The sequence below is a fragment of the Zeus faber genome (genome assembly GCF_960531495.2).
Source record: "Zeus faber genome assembly, chromosome: 3".
Classification (NCBI taxonomy): domain Eukaryota; kingdom Metazoa; phylum Chordata; class Actinopteri; order Zeiformes; family Zeidae; genus Zeus; species Zeus faber.
In genome coordinates, this window is record NC_137190.1 from 14,767,264 (window position 1) to 14,788,386 (window position 21,123).

General features: G+C 44.1%; 1 protein-coding gene across 1 annotated transcript in view; it reads left to right on the forward strand.

Moving 5' to 3' along the window:
• The window catches only part of ush2a (Usher syndrome 2A (autosomal recessive, mild)), a gene marked incomplete at both ends in the record, with an annotated part of 168,128 nt that overhangs the window by 106,692 nt on the left and 40,313 nt on the right, over nt 1-21,123 (forward strand). Inside the window, 6 exon segments of the mRNA XM_079997229.1 lie at nt 2,675-2,898; nt 3,589-3,949; nt 7,714-7,911; nt 8,669-8,823; nt 13,024-13,222; nt 20,930-21,037. Of these exon segments, the coding sequence (XP_079853355.1) occupies nt 2,675-2,898; nt 3,589-3,949; nt 7,714-7,911; nt 8,669-8,823; nt 13,024-13,222; nt 20,930-21,037 (1,245 nt within the window).

Below are 21,123 nucleotides of genomic sequence, written 5' to 3' on the forward strand. Positions count from 1 at the left end.
CCGGTTCACCGGTTGTCCTTCCTTGGACAACTTTTGGTACCAACCACTGCATACCAGGAACACCCCACAAGACCTGCTGTTTTGGTGATGCTCTGACCCAGTCGTCTAGCCATCACAATTTTTACCTTGTCACGGTCGTTCAGATCCTTACACTCGCCCAATTTTCTTGCTTCCAACACATCAACTTCAAGAACTGACTGTTCACTTGCTGCCTAGTACCCCTTGACAGGTGCCATTGGAAGCAGATGAGCAATGTTATTCACCTCACCTGTCAGTGGTTTTAATGTTGTGGCTGATTGGTAGACAGTAGAATAATATCAATTAAAACGCATGCTTGAGGAGCAGTGTTTTAAATCTGTTTCCACACTGTTCCCTACAACTGTCGAACAACGGCGACAGACAGTCCTCGTCCGATTTTAGCTCTCGCTCTCCATTGCTATCGTAGTTCACTGGGAACCCGAAAATTTCTAGCTCCTGTGTGTCAGACTCATCTGTACTCGCCATAGTGTGACTGACTCAGTCATGCACCCGTCAGCTTGAGCTAAGCTTAGCATGTTGCCAACGGCATGTTTGGTTCTGCAGCTTAAGGTTGGAGCTTAAGGTGGAACTCATGCTTGTGAAATTTGGTAACCTATTACCTAGTGGTAAAATTCAGTACACCGATCTCAAATCGTTGCCAAATTGGCCTTGAAAATCACGTAATGTGGCCCTAGCTAAAGACCTATGACTAGCAGATGGATGGTTGTCCGGAAGAATGTAGGAGCAAAGGCGAAGGAGGAGAGACGGGGGAGGCGGAGAAAAGCTATTTTGGAAAAGTGTTGAGCTGTTTATTTGCACGTCATTGAAGCTGAAGTAAGGCGCTGGGGGAATTGGCCACCAACCCCTGGCTCTGCAACAGCTGCCTCCACTAAGTGAGTTAGCAGCCGTCAGACTGCCTTTATGTCACACACACACACACACACACACACACACACACACACACACACACACACACACACACACACACACACACACACACACACACACTCACACACATGCGCATCTTCCTGTCAGACAATGCTCGTGATGGATGCGAGGATGGAATGCGGTGGAACATCACGGGGGAGAATATCTGCCATTCTCTGCTTTTTTCCCCCTCTCGAGTGAAATGGGCGTTTAAATTAATGACATTTTATCTGTGCAAAGGATGAACACTGATGAGGGCGTTAAACAATTAGCCATTCATCACTCCACAACTAGCTACAGTACTATTAAAGGGCCGGGCCATGAAGCCATGAAATGACTCAGTGTTTAATGTCTGCAGTCAAATAAAATGGGCGCAACAGCTGGGGGTGGATTGTCCCACAGATCAGCATGTTGCCGAGCTGCTCAGATAAATTTCCTAAGTACTGCATGCTATCCAGGCAAATGTCACTCCAAGCTGAACAATCACCACGCAGCCAGAGTTCTTCGCTCATTTTTGAAGTGCTCTCTGACTGACGAGTGGGTTTGTTTTTTGATGTCTTTGCGCTGGTTTGAGGTGTGAACACGTTTGAATGTGAGAGTCCAACGGGAAGGGGCTCCAACTGTCCTGGTCCCGGAGTTGTTCCGAGTAGGATTTTATGGAAAAACAAGGTTTCCTTTTTCTTTTCCTTCCTTTTCTTTTCTTGATTGAATATCTGCGTTAAGTGTTTTCGTATGACAGGAAAGTCTGTCGGGCGAAACCCCTTTTTAAATTCCTATAACTACATGATTCAACAAGGATACAAATGTTTTTATACTAAGACTTAAATAACCCAAAGGCATTAAAATCGGCTTGATTTGTCAATCTTTCAAAGTGACTAAAGTTATTTGAATTGGAAATACAAAGTGCCGCGGGATATGAAGAATGAAAGCATTTCATATTCACCCGCAACACATTTACAGGGAAATGGAGAGATAGTTTGTATTTAAAATGTCACCTTGCCGCTGAAGGTGAAGTGGCGGCAGACAGACATCACCTATCACTGTCAGAGATGGCAGTTCCCCCGGAAAACACACCTTCCCCTTCTCAACACTTCTTCGCCGGCGCAGACTGAATATTATCATAAGAGGAAGGAAGGAAGAGGAAGGAGGGGAGAAAACAGAGAAGATGACCAGAATAAGCGGAATTTAATTCCCGTCCAGAGGAGAGCGGGCGAGGATAGGATTCGTGAAGGTTATGAAGGAGAGTCGGGGCGCTGTGTGAAAAGATGGGACAGCACACAGCCTTGAACAGTGAACAGTGTGGCTGTTCACCCAGGATCACGAAAGTACCTCCTCAATGGAACGGAATCGAGAGCATAACGATGGGAGGAAAAGGGAGACTGTATAGGGTGGGAGGAAGAGGAGGAGGAGGAGGAGGAGGAGGAGGAGGAGATGAAGTTCAGCGGCACGAGGAGCTGAGTTAGCAGATCAAGGTGCAGCGTGTCAACAGCGCCGACGACGCTCGCTGCCCCCGTCAGGCCCATCTCCCTGTGGAGCTCCGGGAGGAGCGCGCTCATCTTCATCGAGAGTCAGGGTCGCTGATAGAATTGTCGATGGACACAGGTCAAAGGGCAAGATGCCAGACCGAATATTTTCCCCGAAATAAAAAAAAAAAAAAAACCTGAATGATGAGGCACCGCCGTGAAACACCTTTCAAAGTGTACTAACCTCTACGTCTTGTTGCCTTTAGGTTTTGTCTGTTGTGGTCAGGAGTACATCAACTCCTCCACCGCTCTCTGCTGCCTGGGCCATGATGGATATCCCACAATGCACCCAGCTGGCAACAGCACATTGATGCTGCAGTGCTGTGGGTCAAGGGTCATACACGAGAAAGAGGAATGCTGCAACGGGATTGGATACGACCCCCGACGGCACGTGTGCGCCGACCGCCCCACATCTGGGCTTTTCACACAGGTGTTTATATGAACATCTCTTTTTTTTATTTTGTGTCTATCAGAGAGTCATGTGGCGACCGGCAGCATTACACATGCACGGCTATTCCTGACAGAACTCTGTGTGTGTGTGTGTGTGTGTGTGTGTGTGTGTGTGTGTGTGTGTGTGTGTGTGTGTGTGTGTGTGTGTGTGTGTGTGTGTGTGTGTGTGTGTGTGTGTGTGTGTGTGTGTGTGTGTGTGTGTGTGTGTGTGTTGTCATGGACTGTCAGAGAAAACCCTTTAGCCTTTAGATCAGGGGTCTCACACCACAGGCCGAGGGTCCGGGCAGTAAGACAATTTAGCGTGGCCCGCTACTGTTTTATTATATAATGTTGAATCTGGTCAGCAAATTAGTTCTGAAATCACAATGCTGAATTTATCCACGCAATGTTTTGAGAATATAAAGTAGAACATAACAAAGATTTTTTTTATGGCGTGTCCATTTTTTACAGCTATACTGTATTAGGCAATTCCCTAATGCACAGTGTAAAAAAACATGGGACAGTTCATTCATGTAAGTGATGGATCTATTCATGTTTAGTGTCAAAGGATCTAAAAGTTGGAGCTTGTTTCTTTCCCTCTCTCTTTTCTCTTTGTTCTTTCTCCCCTTTCCTTCCCATCCTTACTATCTTTGTGTCTCTCCCTACGACCCTCTCCCTCTCCCTGTCTCAGCCTCAGTGTTTGCAGGGAGCCGTGTGTCCTGTCGCTGCGGCCTCCACAGCCTACTGCGGTTCCTGCGACGTGGATCCGTCCGTGACCGCCTGCACGTGGGTCCAGACTGAACACGCACACAACGCCACGCACGCACACGCTGTCGGGCCTTCCGCGGCCGTGCCATCTCCGCCCGAAACGCGCAGAGAGCGCGGAGCTGGAACCGTAGACCTGAAAGCAAACGTCCACCAACTCAATACGCTGAGGGACGCGGCGGAAGGCGCACACACCGGCAGACCTGAGCGGTGGTCTGAAGCAGGCCTCTGTCCAACTCTGCAAGCGGTCGTCTACAGTGGAGGAGCCAACAGATACACTTTCACAGGTAATATGTGTGTACCAGTGTGTGTGTGTACCAGTGTGGTGATGTAGTTACTGTGAAGTATTTGCTTCCCTTACTTGAAACCTGATGCATGAGCAGCCTAGAAACCCAGCTTATCAGCTGATCATTTTATAAAAATATGTTATGTCCGTTCTGTCTGTTTTTAATCTTTCTTCGGTTGTGTTTATTTTATGCTACCTGCAGCACTGCTGTAAAGCACTTTGTAACCATGTTTTAAAAAGTGCTATACAAATAAAGATTTACGAAAGATTTTAGAGTTTAGACAAGTTAAATCCACGGTGTCACAGTGTTCTGTACATGTACATTTTATTTGTATATTTTTCAAATCCCTTATTAAATAAATTTAGAAATGATGAATACATTGAATTAGTAACTGGAATCATAACCCTTTTTTGCGAGGGGGGGGGGCGTGCATTCTGGGGTTATATGAGACTATATACACTCAGGGATGAATTCACCAAAAATGGATTGCCGGCGCTAATACCGCCATGAATTGCACATCAATTGCAGCCACTATCTCTGTGCCGTCTCAACGCCTGATTTACAAAAGATATTGCATTGACATGACAGCACAGACACGCCCTTAAAGCTTTGTGGCAGTGTGCAATTTTCCCTTGTTTTGCGTCTGATTGCGGATCCACAGCGATCGGGAATTCAAACGCCATACTTTTAGTTAACAATTGACTTTGTAATTTTTGGGTTTACGTGCGGTGACTATAGAACATGTACCATGTACATGTAACATTTTTATTTATTATATATTTTACTCTCCCACAAAGTTAATTTTCTTCAGCGCTGGCCGCTGCGGAGCTGTCCGTGGTCCTATGAGGTTCAATGCCATGTGTGGTTAAACGCCTTTTTTAGCCGATAAATGATTAAAAGTTTCAACAAGTGACAGTATTAATAATTATAATAATAATGTCAAAATATTATTTACAGATCACTGGAAAGTCTGGGCGTGACACCTCTTATAAATGCAGGGTCGGCCCATGCAGGGCCAATTTTTCGCCAATTTTGCACCAAATTTATGAATAGTACCTAATTTAAATAAGTGCAAATAGCACCAGCCCACTGAGATGCTATTTGCGGGGCAGCACAGTTTGGAATGCATTTCAGCCTTTACAGTTGCTTTTTGTTATTTTTGCAGGTTTAGCGGCCTCAAAGCAACGCAAGTCATTTGTAATGTAATGTAATTTGTGGATTTGCCCCTCAGCGTGTTGACTTTTTAAAATGGTGCTGATATGTTTTTGAAGAAAATGAGTGAGTTTAAGTTGAAGCGTTGATTAAACAAAAAAGGGAAACTCATTTCATCTCCCTCACCTACTCGCAAGTACAATTAAGATAGAATGCAGCCATCTGGAATATAACCTGCGACCTGAGAAGATGGGCATCTGCACAATGCAGTGTCGAATATAGATTTTCAGCATTAACTTCTGCAATTACTACTTCTTGCTTCAGAAACAGATGCCCTTCAGCATTCACTCATACTTATACACATGCACACATAAATGGTTTACACACACACACACACACACACACACACACACACACACAGTGGGACAGCTGTTGCAATGTACATTAATAGCTGTAACGCAGTAACTCTCTCAGCGCTGCAGCTAGTGTATCATTAAAACTTAGAGATGGGTGTTTAAATGGCATTTCAACATTTTCTGCTGTTTATCAGTCCGAAGGGAGTGTGTGTGTCTGTGTGTGTCTGTGTGTGTCTGTGTGTGTGTGTGTGTGTGTGTGTGTGTGTGTGTGTGTGTGTGTGTGTGTGTGTGTGTGTGTGTGTGTGTGTGATTCTGACCTTTTCAACACATTATATACCGTATTTGGGTGGTTATGTCTGTTTCATCAAAACTAATATGTTTTGTGTGCTTATACATATACACATAATGCACATATGTTATATACAAGCACACAAAACACATGGGTGTGTACTCAAGACTCAGAAATTCTTCCTTCAGCTGCAACATAAGAATGTACATAATAATATTGTGTACATTCTTATGTTACAGCTGAAGGAAGAATTTAATCATTACATATTAATATTATGTACATTCTTATTTTACAGCTGGAAGAAGGATGGAAGGAAGAATTTTTGAGTCTTGAGTACACATGCATGTGTTTCTTTTTATGACAGCGTGTGTCGAATTGCAATATCATACCATTAATCCTGTGTGTGTGGTAATTTAAACATATGTGTTATGTGCAGGCCCATAGGGTTGTGCAGTGTGCGTGTGCGTGCGTGTGCGTGCGTGTGCGTGTGTGTGGCGTGTGTGTGGCGTGTGTGTGTGTGTGTGTGTGTGTGTGTGTGTGTGTGTGTGTGTGTGTGTGTGTGTGTGTGTGCTGGCTGGCATGGGGCGGTTAGGATAAGAGTGTTTCTAGGCAATGCTGTGACACCATCTGGGCAGAAGCACATAAAGCTGTCGCCTCCCCACCATACACCAGATGTTTCACACACACACAGACACACACACACACACACACACACGCACACACACACACAACACGAGCACACACACACACACACATACACACACACACAGGTAGGATAGCGTGTGTTATGTACTCCTGACACCATGCAAACATACACTTATTTTCATACACTGTATGCAAGCCAAGTAGTGAACAACATACATTTATCATAATTATTTTTTATTCAAATATATAGATTACGTATGTTTGTCTGCATCTTTGCCCACATTTTCAGACTGTTGTCCACTGTGTGCATACGTGTGTGTGTGTGTGTGTGTGTGTGTGTGTGTGTGTGTGTGTGTGTGTGTGTGTGTGTGTGTGTGTGTGTGTGTGTGTGTGTGTGTGTGTGTGTGTGTGTGTGTGTGTGTGTGAGGGAGACTGTGTGTGCATGCACATGCTTGGTATACGGAGGCAGTAAAGACAAGAGTCCCAGACTGGTGTTTAAAACAAAGTCCTATTTACAGCAGCAGTCCCTCAGCACTCCTAAAACAATACATTGTGCGACTGTGCGTACAGTATGTGTGTGAATATTTCCAAGCTGCATTGTAAACCGCTCCAGCAGGGCTATTAAGAATCTGTCACCAATAATGGTTTAGGCACCAGTGATAGTCCATATGTTTGGTATACCCTGCGTGTCATATATTATCTGCTTACGCTGTCAATGCGACTCCAAACACGCTCAGGGAAGGAGCTCTGGGTGCTGTCAGAGATAGCCCTTTCCAGTCAAGTATTGCTTGAAAGATTTTAGACAAACTTTATTTGGAGCACTTTCCTCAGTCCATGGTTATTTTAGCCTTTAATCCCAGTGTATGATGCAAATAACTGGTTGTTATTGGCATGTTTTGTACGCCGGCTGACACACTCTCCCCTGCCCAGGAAAGCATTTTTAATGTTCAAGATAAAACTTAAAAAAATTTTTTTTAATTTTTTACTTTTTTATTTATTTATTTAATGAACAAAAACCCAAAATACATGATTATCTGTTGATCATTAAATTATTGGTACCTTAACAGCTTCAATGTTTTATATACTTGAACAGATTTTATCTGATTTTTCCGAAATGCAATACATTGAAATATGTCATAACCCAATAAAAGATTAGTTCACACGTTATTAATCCCCTCAAATTCATGTTATATCAACAACTGATGTTATTGCAGTCAAGGATTTAGACTTGGCACTTATGACTTAGTGTTTATGGTTTCTCAAGTCATAAAGTAACTATTATCTCCCTCCATTCCTTCCCTCCCTCGTGTCTTTGTATGCAGAGGTTGACTTGGAGCCTTTCACCACCTACGAGTACAGAGTGAGAGCTTGGAACAGCTTTGGGAAGGGCTCCAGTGACGCCATTACGGTGACCACCAATGAGGACACGCCCTGGGGAGTAGCCCCGCCCCGCTGGAGTCGCCTAGGTGACCGGGATGATGTCGTCCAGCTCCTTTGGCAGGCCCCCGCCAGGCCTAATGGTACGTAGTAACTCTGTCTGTCGGGTGGCCGGTTTTGACCACACAGCGCCTTTGCAACAGCAGCACATGACAGGGTAGATGTTTGACGTAGGTCTTCGCTACAATCACCTCAGAAACAACCACTCGCAAGTTGGGTATTGTTTGCGATCTGAGAGCCCATGGAAGATGAAAGAAGATGAACATGTATCTAGTGCAGAAACTGAACAAGGTGCTAAAACATCTGCTCTCCGAGCTGTTCCTCATTTTAACTGCTTCAGACGTGACATATTTCAAGACCATTGTCTGCAAGTGTCAGGCATGCTGCAGGACAACCAACGATTTATGGTTGTGCTTATCTGGTGCCGACCGTACACTCTAAACTCCAAGGGAAATAGGGAATTTTCCGACAAAGAATGTCATAATATACAGTTTATATGAATTACCTTAGATCACCGAGAACAGTGATTATCAAGCTTTTTCATAACAAGGACCCTAAGTTGGATATGCATTACCCACCCAGACCACATGATAAGAGTTTGTCTCTGGGACCCAGAAGATTTTTATTGTTAGATTTGATTCATTCCAAACTTCCATACCTGCCTGTACTATACATATGAGTGCATTCTTCATTAATGGTGCTAACATCTGGTAAATGAAATAATGGTCAAGTTTCACCATTGGTGATTTTGTCCTGGACCCCTGGAACCTTTTCAAGGACCCCTGGGAATCCCCGGGTCCTACCTTGGGAACCACCATCTTAGATTGTTTGTTTCACCAGGTGACATCACCCACTACGTTGTTCTGCGTGACGGGCAAGAGCGTTACCGCGGAGATGAATACAGCTTCACCGATGTCGGTGGGATCAAACCATTCCAGGAGTACGGCTACCAACTACGGGCCTGCAACCAAGCTGGATGTTCTGACAGCGAACGGGTGAGTGAGTCTTTGTGTGAATTCATAGGAGTGTGTGTGTGTGTGTGTGTGTGTGTGTGTGTGTGTGTGTGTGTGTGGGTGTGGGTGTGTGTGTGTTTCTCATTTCAATTTGATCAACAATTATATAAGTTCAATCAAAAAATGTTATTTGCTGCATTGATCCTCTCCGAATTATTGTCAGTAGTGGCTGTAAATTGATGTCCCCTGAAGTGGTAGCGATCTAGTAACTGTAACTATAACTTCAAAAACAAGGCATGGGGAGACCTCCAACGGGGTATGCGTAACCCGCAACGGGGATTTTGCGATCAGATGCACAGGGAGACCCCCAACGGGGTCTCCCAATGGGGTGTCCCCGTTACGCGCAAGGCGCAACGGGGATTTTGCAGTCAGACGCGTAACGGGGAGACCCGTTGAGAGACCCGTGCGCCTGATCGCAAAATCCCCGTCGCGCACTAAGCGTACCCTGTGGGACGGGCGTGGGGGGGGCTTCACGCTGATCTAAGGGGCGCAGGACCATTTCCATCGTTTTCAAATCCCTATGTTTAACTTGACAGCTGTACGTGTTCCGATCGCGCAGGGAGGGGATCGGCAACGCCGCCTTTGTTTTCGTCGGCGCAGTCAGCACCAGGCCTCTGCAGGCGCTAACACCGTCACCGTAACAACTGTTCAGCGGCCGCAAAAGCCGCGCAATACTTTTGTGAATTCTCCCCTCGGTTTTCTATCCCCCTGTTCTCATCGTAGTGTTCACTCGAACCCAGTGGTTGCTGAGGGATGTTCTGTGTAAGTTTGGTGCTTTCCTTGAAGGCAGTACGGAGTCCACCTGAAGGATTGTGTACTATACACTGTATGCAACTTTCAAAGAACTCTGGAAATGACTGTAGCTGTTGAGTAAAGTTTGGTTGGTTATTTAATGAAAGCAAAGGTAAAGTCACTTTTCTAGGTCGTAAAACACCAAATACACCTCTGAATGTGCTCTCGCAAACCGTTGCTTCATTTGAAAGGTTTAAGTGTAATATTTACACTTTTCTCACACTTTTCTCATCTCTGAACATGTCGGTCCAGCGTTCTGTTCTCAGTACAGATGGTCAGGGATCATTGGCCTCACATTTGTAATGTGAATTCTGTATTAAGTGGTGTGTCTTTGTGCCACTTTAAGAAGTGCAATATGTGATGCTTTACGCTCCGTGTGAACTCTGCACCGCTGCCGTGTCGGAACAACTTGTTATTTAGGCCTGTTTTCTATTTTTTCTTTTTTTTTTCCCCCTTTCCTTCCGCCCGGCTGTGGATTTGCTGAGCCCACCTGATGTCTGAGATAGCATCCGTAATAGCTTCACACAGAACTCCCCCCCACGCTATCTTTCTGGCTGTAGCTCAGCTGATATCACCACAACAATTAATTTTTCCGGCTTAGAGGTGATGAAAGCTCTCGATGAAAGCGGCCTATCTAGTTGTTGCTTTCTGTAAGGTTTTTTTTCCCCTTCTTTCTAATTTTAGATCTCATTATTTTGGTGTGCACATTTTTTTTGCTTAAACATGAAGCCCCGTGCACATGCCAACAGTGGAGCAGATTGACGGGACGGTGGGGGTAGAAGAGGAGGTCTGGTTTGGTCCAACGGAAGAAGGAAGGGGAGAATAGATAGAGTGTGAGGAGGAGAAGAGAAGAGCGTCAGATTGATAATTCAAATGGAGATGAATGTCCAGAGGGATGGCGCACGGAGTAGCATCGGGCGGATGGATGAGGAGGGAACGGAGAGAGGGGTGGAGAAGGCGGAGCGAGGAGGAGGAGGAAGGGCCGGGAGGGACGGATTGCGAGCGCCCGTGCGCGTTGATGTTTGTTTTCGTTGTTCTTCTTTCGAACTGTTTTTTAAGTTGTTTTCTGTCTCCTCTCCATTCTGCTCTTCGTTTTCCTTCGCCACCGTTCCCTCCGTCTCCGCTCTGCCTCTTCACTGACACACACACGTCATCTCACCAAGACACAAGCTCGGCACGCACGCTCGCCCTAACCTCCTCTAAGAAACGCGCTCTCTCTCTCTCTCTCTCTCTCTCTCTCTCTCTCTCTCTCTGTCTCTCTCGCACGCACGCACACACACACACACACACACACACACACACACACACACACACACACACACAGTGGCATTAGGTTGAAAGTGAGTGAGTTGTATTAGTTTGTACACCGCTGAAAATTGGCCAAACATTCCCAATTACAGACTAACTTGTGCTAAACCAATACACCACTGCAATTACCTGGCCTCAGCACCTACAGACAGTCTCTCTCTCTCTCTCTCTCTCTCTCTCTCTCTCTCGCCCCCGCCCCAACCACAGCTACTGCGACAACAGGACAACAGCAGCTGCTGATGTAATACGGTTGGTCACTTAGTGAGCAAAGAAGAGCGATTGGCCCTCAGTCCTCCCCTGTTCTCTCTTCCACTTGTCTTCTATCATTCAGTCCGTCCCATGTGCCATTCCTGTCTTCTCCTTTTTTTGTTTTTTTCCTCAGTTGTTTGGCTATTTCCCCTCCATTGTAACATCACTATTTATTTAAAGCCACCCGGTGATTCCCCTGCTTCACGCTTCCCGGTTCAAAATATTTCTGTCTGTATTTCTAAATCACTCTGCAACCTCTGTGCGTCCAAGCGTCATTTGAGTGCAACACCGGGCCCTCGTGGGTTGTCGTAAGCATCACTCTGTTCTCTGTAGTTGCGGTTTGGCAGTGAAGTTTCCCAAGCAAACTTTTTTAAACTCAGTATCAATTTTGACGGAAGAATTCTTTTTTTTCTGTTTCAAAGGATAAGTATAGGAGCATGGAGAGGAGCTTAAATGCTCTTAATTTATTAATTGCCATTAATTTGCTTGACATAAATCTCACAAAAAACCTAAGAGAGTAAGTAATGACCTATCAAACGGGAAATCTTTCTTTCATCTCTTTTACCGCTGCGTCTCGAGCTCCTTTGAGTGTGGGTGTTTCAGTGTGCGTGTGTTTGGTCTTTGTGTTTATTTGTGTGTTGGTTCAGCTGAGGTAACAGCGTCCTAATAGCGTAGCAGCGTGTGGGACAGGTAGGGGAAGTGTTAGTGACAGTCTATTAAGGCAGGATATCCCTCTCGCTATTAGCAGCAGATTGCCCTGTGATTCTTTGGTCTCGACATTCAGCCGGCGTCCACAGGCGCTCGCAGCCACTACGCTGAAAATGAACAAAGAGCCGGACACTCGCCGCGCCCGCAAAAACCCGGCGGGTGGGACACTCCCGACCCATCAAGGTTTGTAATGTAGGAGGCCCTGCTAAAACGTCCCTCATTTGGTAACTGGATACAGGTCCTTATTATATTCATTGGGGCTGTAAGTGCAGAATATATGTATTAAGGCGCGTGTAAGCAACGGAGCGATGCGGCGCTTGGAGATGCCATCCTGTCACATGTTCAGACCCCGAGCAGCCGTGAAATGTTCACCTCGCAGATCTCTGAACACGCCAGCCTTCCCCTGATGGAGGTTTTGTAGTGATGCAGAGTCTGAGTGATTCCCTACAGCTTGGCGGTATGTTTTTTTCGGGCCCATTTCCGGACAGCGCTCATTTATAGAATTGTTATAGAGAAGGTCATATATATATTTTTTCAATTCCGCAGTCTTCAAGACATTGTTAATAAATATTTTTCTTCCAAAAGGAAGAAACCCGGTGTTTTTCCACACGCCACAAGTTGATTTACTTTTTGTCCGGGAGTGACACATCCCATCCTGGTTTCTCTCTGAGTGAGTTTCCACCGCGAGGCAGTGTTCAGGGTCAAAGATGGGCGGCTGTAATCCGCAGTTTATGTCAGTTCACAATACAGTTTTTGTATTGTGATTTTTATTTTGTGGAAATAAAAATGACCCTCACGTTCTCTTTTTAGACCACACCGGCATAGACAAAGCATTTGAAGTAAGCACTTGAATTAATGAGAGGGCACTGTTTTTTTACATTTATTTTATTTGTTTCTGTTAATAATAATTTTGATTTGCTTAAGTCTGGTATTCCATACAATATTAAACCTTTTATCTTGCTCCTATCAGCCAGAGTCCAAGTTTGTCTCTCTTCTTTTGCTGTTTTGTGCAAGGAAAGAAAGTGAAATGTACCCTTAATGTCCCCTTTGTTTTTGCATGTGCTGTATGTGTGCCTTCTATGTGTTTCTGCGTCTGAACATGGGAGGTTTTTTTTGTGTCTTCAGGTGGTGGTGGTGACCGTCCAGGGGGTTCCGGACGAGGTACCATCTCCTGCGGTAACAGCCCTAAGCCCCTCATCCCTCTACGTAAGCTGGTCTGAACCAAGCCGGGCCAACGGCGTCGTACAGTCGTACCACCTGAACCAGACGGGAGCGGGAACCATCCACACACACACTCACGGACCCCGAAATTACACAGTGACTGGTAAGATACTCAGCAGACACACTGTGGTGGAGTGGGAACCTGGTTTATCAAATGTTCTGCATTGCCCACGCTGGTCCACTTTGCACAAACCAAACCAATGGCATTGTGGGTATGGGTGTTTTTATCGATGATTTACTTCCTGTAAGTCATCCAGTGACTATATTTACACCTAATTCCCGCCATGATTTCTTGCCCAGCGCGTGCGCACACTCACACACACACACACACACACACACACACACACACACACACACACACACACACACACACAAACCAACACACACACACAGTAGAGACAGAAGAGAAATGCTATCACACACACCTGTTTAAAGGCTCATACAGCGGATCATACATATATGCACCTAAATAAAGAATATTTACCTCCACAAAACGCTATTTAATTCCTCCCTCGACTACATTTATTGCCCGGACCTCATATTTAACTAAAACAAAGCAGAAAATCTGCGGTGTTTTAGTTTTCAAAACTCCGCTGCTTGGACCTGCACCAGGTGTTGGCTTCGCCAGTTGCCAATATACTATTCCCCTGGTGCCTGTAGTTGGCTTGTATGGCTAGGAGATTGTTATGGTTAGGAGTGTGTGTGTGTGTGTGTGTGTGTGTGTGTGTGTGTGTGTGTGTGTGTGTGTGTGTGTGTGTGTGTGTGTGTGTGTGTGTGTGTGTGTGTTGTAATACTGTGCCAGTATAACCAACCAGCGTGTGTGTATGAATTTTCTCTGCCCCTCGGTGAGACTTGAGGAAAACCCTGTCTAATCGGCCAAAACCACTCCAGGGGCGCTCTCTGTCTGTCTTTTTTTTTGTCTTTTTTCTCTCTCTCTCTCTCTCTCTCTCTCTCTCCGTCCCTTTTATTCACTCCCTCTTGCTCTCCCTCGATCTTGCTTTCTCAGTTGTTCTCTATAGTTCTTCTATCATCTCTCCCATTCTGCTTCTCTCTACAGATTGATCTCTTATTGTCTCTAAAAAAAAGTGGTTGAAGAAAGACAAGAGACAAAATGTCTCCTTTATTGTCTCATCTTTCTGTCCCTGGATACAGAGGGGAAATGTGACTAAATGTTGGGGGCTCTTCAGCTTCTATACCAAAAAATCAGTAGATAACTTAATTTCCACTGTCAAAAAAAACAGCAGAAATGAAGTCATAATGCTCGCGTTAAGCGATTTGTTTGCGAAGGAAAAATAATGTTAATTTTAATGGTTCGGGAAAATACGCCTTCACACAAAGTCTCGCTCTCCTTGTTCAGTGTTATTGTAATGAATAGCCGGCAGATAAATCATGGATGTTATTAGCCGGGGCTTCGTTGCACCTCTTCCACCTCCACCCTGGGCGTTATACAAAGCAGAGAGAGGGGGGGGGGGGGGGTGAGCGAGATTTATACCGAAAGCGCTAAAGTGTGTTGATGCAGTACTGAAGGGAAATAAAGGAGATACAAATATAAATCACAAGATAAAATTAAATCAACACTAAATACAATAAGACCTACGGTAAGTAAAACAAATAAATAAAAAAAAGCAGGGACAAGTGGTGAGAACAGGAGCGTCTCAAGAGAAACCGGCAGAGAAGATGGAAAGATGGATGGATGTAACTAAGTGTTTTCAGTGAAATATGAGCGGAAATAATTGCCCTGCTACTCCCTCATCCTTAATGTTTAATACGCCATTTTTCATCCCCTCGCTCCGTCCCATGAAAGCACTTCGCACTGTCGGAGCAACACCGCAAAGCGGCCCCCGCTGCGCTCGCCCGCACCGGAAGAATCTCAAGTTGCGTGGCGCTTTCTCGCTCTGAATAGTGTTGATATTTTAGATTGATTGTACCGGAACCGGAGTGGGCCTGCCTGGGATGTCTGCAGGGCCAAGGATGTGTCAGCCCGTAGAAATGAGGTGTGTTCTTTTTTTTTTACGACACATGGAAGTAACTTTGATAAACTCAAGCGTTCCAGAGCTTCATCTGAGATTGATTGCCTCGATGTGCAGTAACTTCCAGTTATTTCAAAGCACATTGAGTAACACATATATCACAGCAAAGTCATTGGGTGTCTTATTTTAATGATCAAAAAGTGACATTTGTAAAATGATTTTTCGCAAATGTCAGATTAATTATTATTATTTTTTTATTTCTTATTTTATATATTTGCCTACAAGCCTAGGCAATTTTGAATCATATGTATTTTAAAGTGAGATGTTATATGAACAGGAAAAATGAAAGCTAACCAAGATGTTGCTTATAGATAAAAAGTACCCCACTGGACCATTTAAATTTCACATTGTTACCATCAACATACCAACATTGAAGAATTTTCCTTCTTCGCCCTCGTTGTTGGAAGCAGCATTAAAGTTGTTCTGTTTGTCAGAATATTTCTGTAGCCCTGGTTTTAAATCGTTGCAATCTAAAAAGAGTGCCATGACAAAAGTGATTTCAAGACAGAGAAGTACCATTGGTTTCGTTCTTGCTCTGCTGTGTAACAATTATTTCCCTTCGGAAAGAGTAATAAAAAGGCCTCTATTAATAGCAGTTACCGAAAAGTGACATTTTATCACAAGAACTAAACATAACTAGGATTTCCCCATGTGAATTGATATTAAATATTGCCATCATTAGCTCACGATGAATTATCGTAGACAATTATATAGATTATGGCATAAATCATGTGTTTAATTGGTCTTTTGTAGGTTCATTATTAATTCAGAACAGCAGGGAATAGAATGTTATTTTATTTATTAATGCCCCCCCCGCCCCCCCTGAGTTTGTGCCTTTTGATTTGTTCCTGCTGAAGGTGCTAAGACCAGAGGCAGGAACGGAGCACACTCAGCTTATTGGATAAAAAAATAGAAGGAATTGATTTAATATACTATCTAATGCAATATAAAACAATTTAGTATATTGTGAATAATTCTCTATCGTAAACAATATTCGCCAAGATTTTGCTTTCATTTCGATAATTGTAAATATATTATAATATGTAAATATGTAATACAATATGTAAATATGTAAAATAGTGTGTAAATATAAATACCAAACAATGATGATATATGTACAAAAAGTGTGTGGGGGATCCCCCTCGTCTTGCTCTCTCTGCCGAGGGAACGCCCTCTCTTTTGAAAGGGTGCAAAAATAGAGCTGGATAGAAGAGTGAAATAAAGACGGAGCTGGGAGGTGAAAAGGAGCAGAGCAGAGTTTTCTCTCCGTCATCCAAAAGCCTCAAGTTGGGATGGAGAGAAGCAACGTTTGCATGGGAGAGGAGGGGGCGGGTGGAGCACCGAGAGGTGGATGGATATGTGAGCACGCAGCTGGTGGCGGTGTAGTGCAACGCTCAGGGTTTAAAACAGGAAGGCCGGTCAAGGGGACACACATTTGATCTTTTTTCGTTGTTTCTTGTTTGTTTGTTTTTTTCTTCTTGAGTTTCACATTCTCCATTTTAAATAAACCATTTAGGAGACAACAAACAAACAAACAAAAACCATGGAAACATAAAACAACGTTCACATATCAGTTCCAACTCAGAGAGAAAAAGTTCAAGAATGTTTTCTTCTCAAACTCTTCCAAATCTCTTTAAGGTGTGTGTGTGTGTGTGTGTGTGTGTGTGTGTGTGTGTGTGTGTGTGTGTGTGTGTGTGTGTGTGTGTGTGTGTGTGTGTGTGTGTTTGTGAACCTGATCTCACCACACGCTTCCAGACCGTCTCTGCATTAGGGAGCCACAGACAGGAAGTCAAACTTAATTATTTAGAAGTGGTGTTATCAAAGCTCTCTCTCTCTCTCTCTCTCTCTCTCTCTCTCTCTCTCTCTCTCTCTCTCTCTCTCTCTCTCTCTCCCCCCCTCTATTCTTTTTCTCTGTCCTTTCTTCCTCCTTTTTTTTCTCCATTTTCTCTCCGTCTCGCTTTCTGGATGGATCTGTCTCCTCTTCTCTCTCTTGCTCTCTTATATATCTGTATTCCTTTTTCTCACTATGTTTCACGTCTATTTCCTTCTCTCTCTCTTTCTCTCTCCCTCTCCGTCTTGTTCCGTATCAAGTGGCTGTTGTGGTCTTGAGGCCTTGACCAGCAGACTATCATATTCTTTAATGCAAACTGGGAATGGCAGCCTGTCAATAAAATGCCTTCTTAAATCAGTTATTACCACTGTCTCCTGGCTGCATTCACACACACACACACACACACACACACACACACACACACACACACACACACACACACACACACACACACACACACACACACACACACACACACACACACACACACACACACACAAGAATAAGCTTTAGCACAAATGGCCTTATTCCTCCCTTCTCTCACTCCCCTTCCCTCTCTCTCTCCCTTTACCTTTCTCTCTTTTCTCCTTGTCTCTCGCTCTACTCCTTTTCATACTCCCTCTCTCTCGTCTCTCTGTCCTTCTCTTTCTCACTCTCTTTTTTCCTATCTCACTTACCTCCATAGTGTCATGTTTGTCCTTTGCTTCATTCTATTGGTCTCACACACTAACACACAGTGCATACACATGCACACACACACACACACACACACACACACACACACTCACCTCCCTGCCTCTGTGTTCCTTCTCTCGAGGTGACAGCGCTGTCTCCCTATGTGTTAGCGAGGCGCTAGCTGCTTAAGATTGAATGGCCGTCCCATCCATCGCTCTGTCCCTCCGTTCCTGCTTCCCGGAGATGACTGTTGTGTTAAAATGATTGAAGTTTCCTCTGTCTTTTGCTTAACGCACACATACATGCACACACACACACACACACACAAGCACACACGCACACACACACACACACACGCACACACAGGCAGGTATACACACTTTTGGGCCAGAGCACGTGTGCACACTCACGTGCACATATCAGTAAGTGCAGGCAGGTAAACACATATGCGCTGGCACACTGACGAACGCGTGCACACACACTCAAACACACACTCGCACGGAGGCGGCTTGGTTCTACAGCGGAGCAACACTGGCCCCTACAGGCCGAGCTCTGATTAATGCCCAACAGAAACTGGAAAGGCGTGTGTGTGTGTGTGTGTGTGTGTGTGTGTGTGTGTGTGTGTGTGTGTGTGTGTGTGTGTGTGTGTGAGCACAGGCGTGTGCATCCGTTTCAACGAGCGCCCGTGTACGTATGAAGAGAGAACATGATTGGCTTCAGTTCTTAATTAAAGATAAATAAATAAAAGGGGGGGGGGGGGAAACACCATGAATAATTGAGATAATTGACTCTTGAATTCTCTTAAAGGTTATTCGCAAATAGCATGCGCAAGTCATTGACAATTTTAAACACTCACCTCGTCTAAATGTATACGACCGGATTGGGCAGAATGAATTGATAAAAGAGATATTAACTTTTTTTCTGATTGAAATGTTTTCTTCTAACTTCAACTCTTAAACTTGAGATAGAAAGTGATTTCCTTATTTTGAGATCATTTTACAAACCTGACAAAAAAATGTTGCAATCTTCACTTTTTATGACTTTTCCAATCTTCCTCACTACATCATCCGCGTTGGCTTCGTCCCATACGTCAATTTGCAACATTTCCAAAGGCATCTCAATCACCTCATAAATCTGAGTCTTTCAACGCAGCGCAGCCAATCTCACTTTCCAATATGATTTACATTCTGATCCGCTGTCTCAACCCAGCGCCGCGCTCCGCAATGTTACAACAAATGACATCACTATGAGGTTAGACATTATTTACCATGCTAAAGCCCCAAACACGCACACATACAAGCAGTCGCACACAAGCATGGACACACACATACACACACACACACACACACACACACACATACACACACACACACACACACACACAATAGTTGGATTCCTAAATAGTGCATTGGAGCTTTAAGCTTCACCCATAGTACTTTAGTATGCCTGGCAGATTTCCTTTATTTAACCCAAACAAGGGGTAACATTGTGAGAACATTTTTACACACACACACACACACACACACACACACACATTGATCAGGGGTTGTGTTAAGCGTGGAAGGCTGCAAGGCATGTTAAGCAGGCTAAGCAGTAGAAAGGGACGTGAGGAAGCGTGGCAAACTGCTGCTGCTGTGTGTAATACCATGGTGTGTGTGTGTGTGTGTCTGTGTGTCTGTGTGTCTGTGCGTGCGTGCGTGCGTTTGCAGCACACACATTGACACACTGGCTGCTAGACACAATAGACTGCAAGACATAGTTGAGAATGGAACCTGGAATCTAGATTCTAAGTTATTTTAAAAGTAATTTCTCTGCTTAGACAAGAAAAGCCATTGCAAAAAAAGCCACCAAAACAGCCATAAATTGTTTTTATTTTCAGTCTTGAATTCGGTCTCTTTCTAATACGTGATCAAATTGTAAAAAAGAACGATGTCAAAATGTAATAAAATATAGAAAATTAATAATTTGATTTAAAGATGATCAGTTTAAGTGAAATTGGTCACCGACATTCCTATCAAACAATTCCAATTTCAAATGCATTTTTATTTCTATTTGATTTTAGACTTTACTTTTCAATATAAACTACAATATTTATGAATTTTCTGTTAAATTCCTTTTGTTAGATTTTAACGCTGAAGGAGGTGAGCATTGCTGAACTATAGTTTGATATATGATAACAATCACATTTACGCAGCCTTCCTGATTTAAAAACAATTCATGGCTCGTTGACCCGTGAATCCAAATTGTCTCATCTCTCACCTTTCATACACACATTGTACGGTCATCCACAAGTCCCTCTATTCATCCATCCTGCATGTAGTGTGTGTGGTTTAAACAAAATAAGATAGAATAGAATCAACCAAAAGTTGGTTACTTTAGGCTACTTCAACTCGACTTCAACTCAAGAGAATAGCCTTTTTTTTAATGTGTTATTTTTTTTCATTAAACGTTTTCCCAAAAGTCAAAGAAGTGAATAACACAAAATCAAACCATGTCCCGGTATCACAACGGCCAAACAACCACTCGGGTTGATTTTTTCTTTTTTTCTTTTTTTTTTTATGTTTCATTTTTCCGCCGTACATAGGCAGAGCCCATAAATAAATCATGGCGGGACGGTGTAGCCTTAACGCATACAGAGGTATCATAATTATCATAGATCAAAAGCTGATGACATTACAGCAGCAAGCCGCTCCTATCCCATGTCAGCTCTGACGCTGCCCATCTTTACGTTGTTTCATTATTGAGTTATAGCATGCATAATTTAACACAGACAGATATGGATCCATCCGTTGAGAGAGGAGGGGTTGGGGTGGGTGGGGTGGGTGGGGCGGGGGGTCGGAGGGACGGGAGACACAGAGCTGGGGAAACAGAAAAAAGCGTAGGGATGTGGTGGGCTGAGGAGTCATTCCTCTTTTCTGTCTTTTTTCTTCTGCTTTTACTCGTTCATTTATTTCCGTTTGTGCGTCCTGTTCACTCCAATGACGCCCGTGCTTACAAATAAATGTCAATAATCTTTATTAAAAAGATCGATGTGAGTGTATAGTATGAATCTAAATCTATATGTGTACATATGTTACAGTGTGATTGTATGTGATGTGAAATGATGATGTGGAAATTAGAGCCTAAATATTTTGTGTGTGTGTGTGTGTGTGTGTGTGTGTGTGTGTGTGTGTGTGTGTGTGTGTGTGTGTGTGTGTGTGTGTGTGTGTGTGTGTGTGTGTGTGTGTGTGTGTGTGTGTGTGTGTGTGTGTGTGTGTGTGTGTGTGTGAGACAGGTCTGCAGCCGTACACAGACTATAGTTTTGTGGTGGTCGCCTGTACCGCTGTTGGCTGTGGAAGCAGCGAGCCCTCCACAGGACGCACCCTGCAAGCTTCCCCTGCTGGTAACCACACACACACACACACACACACACACACACACAATAGAAAACAAAATATCACAAAGAATGAAGACACCCTTAACACTCTT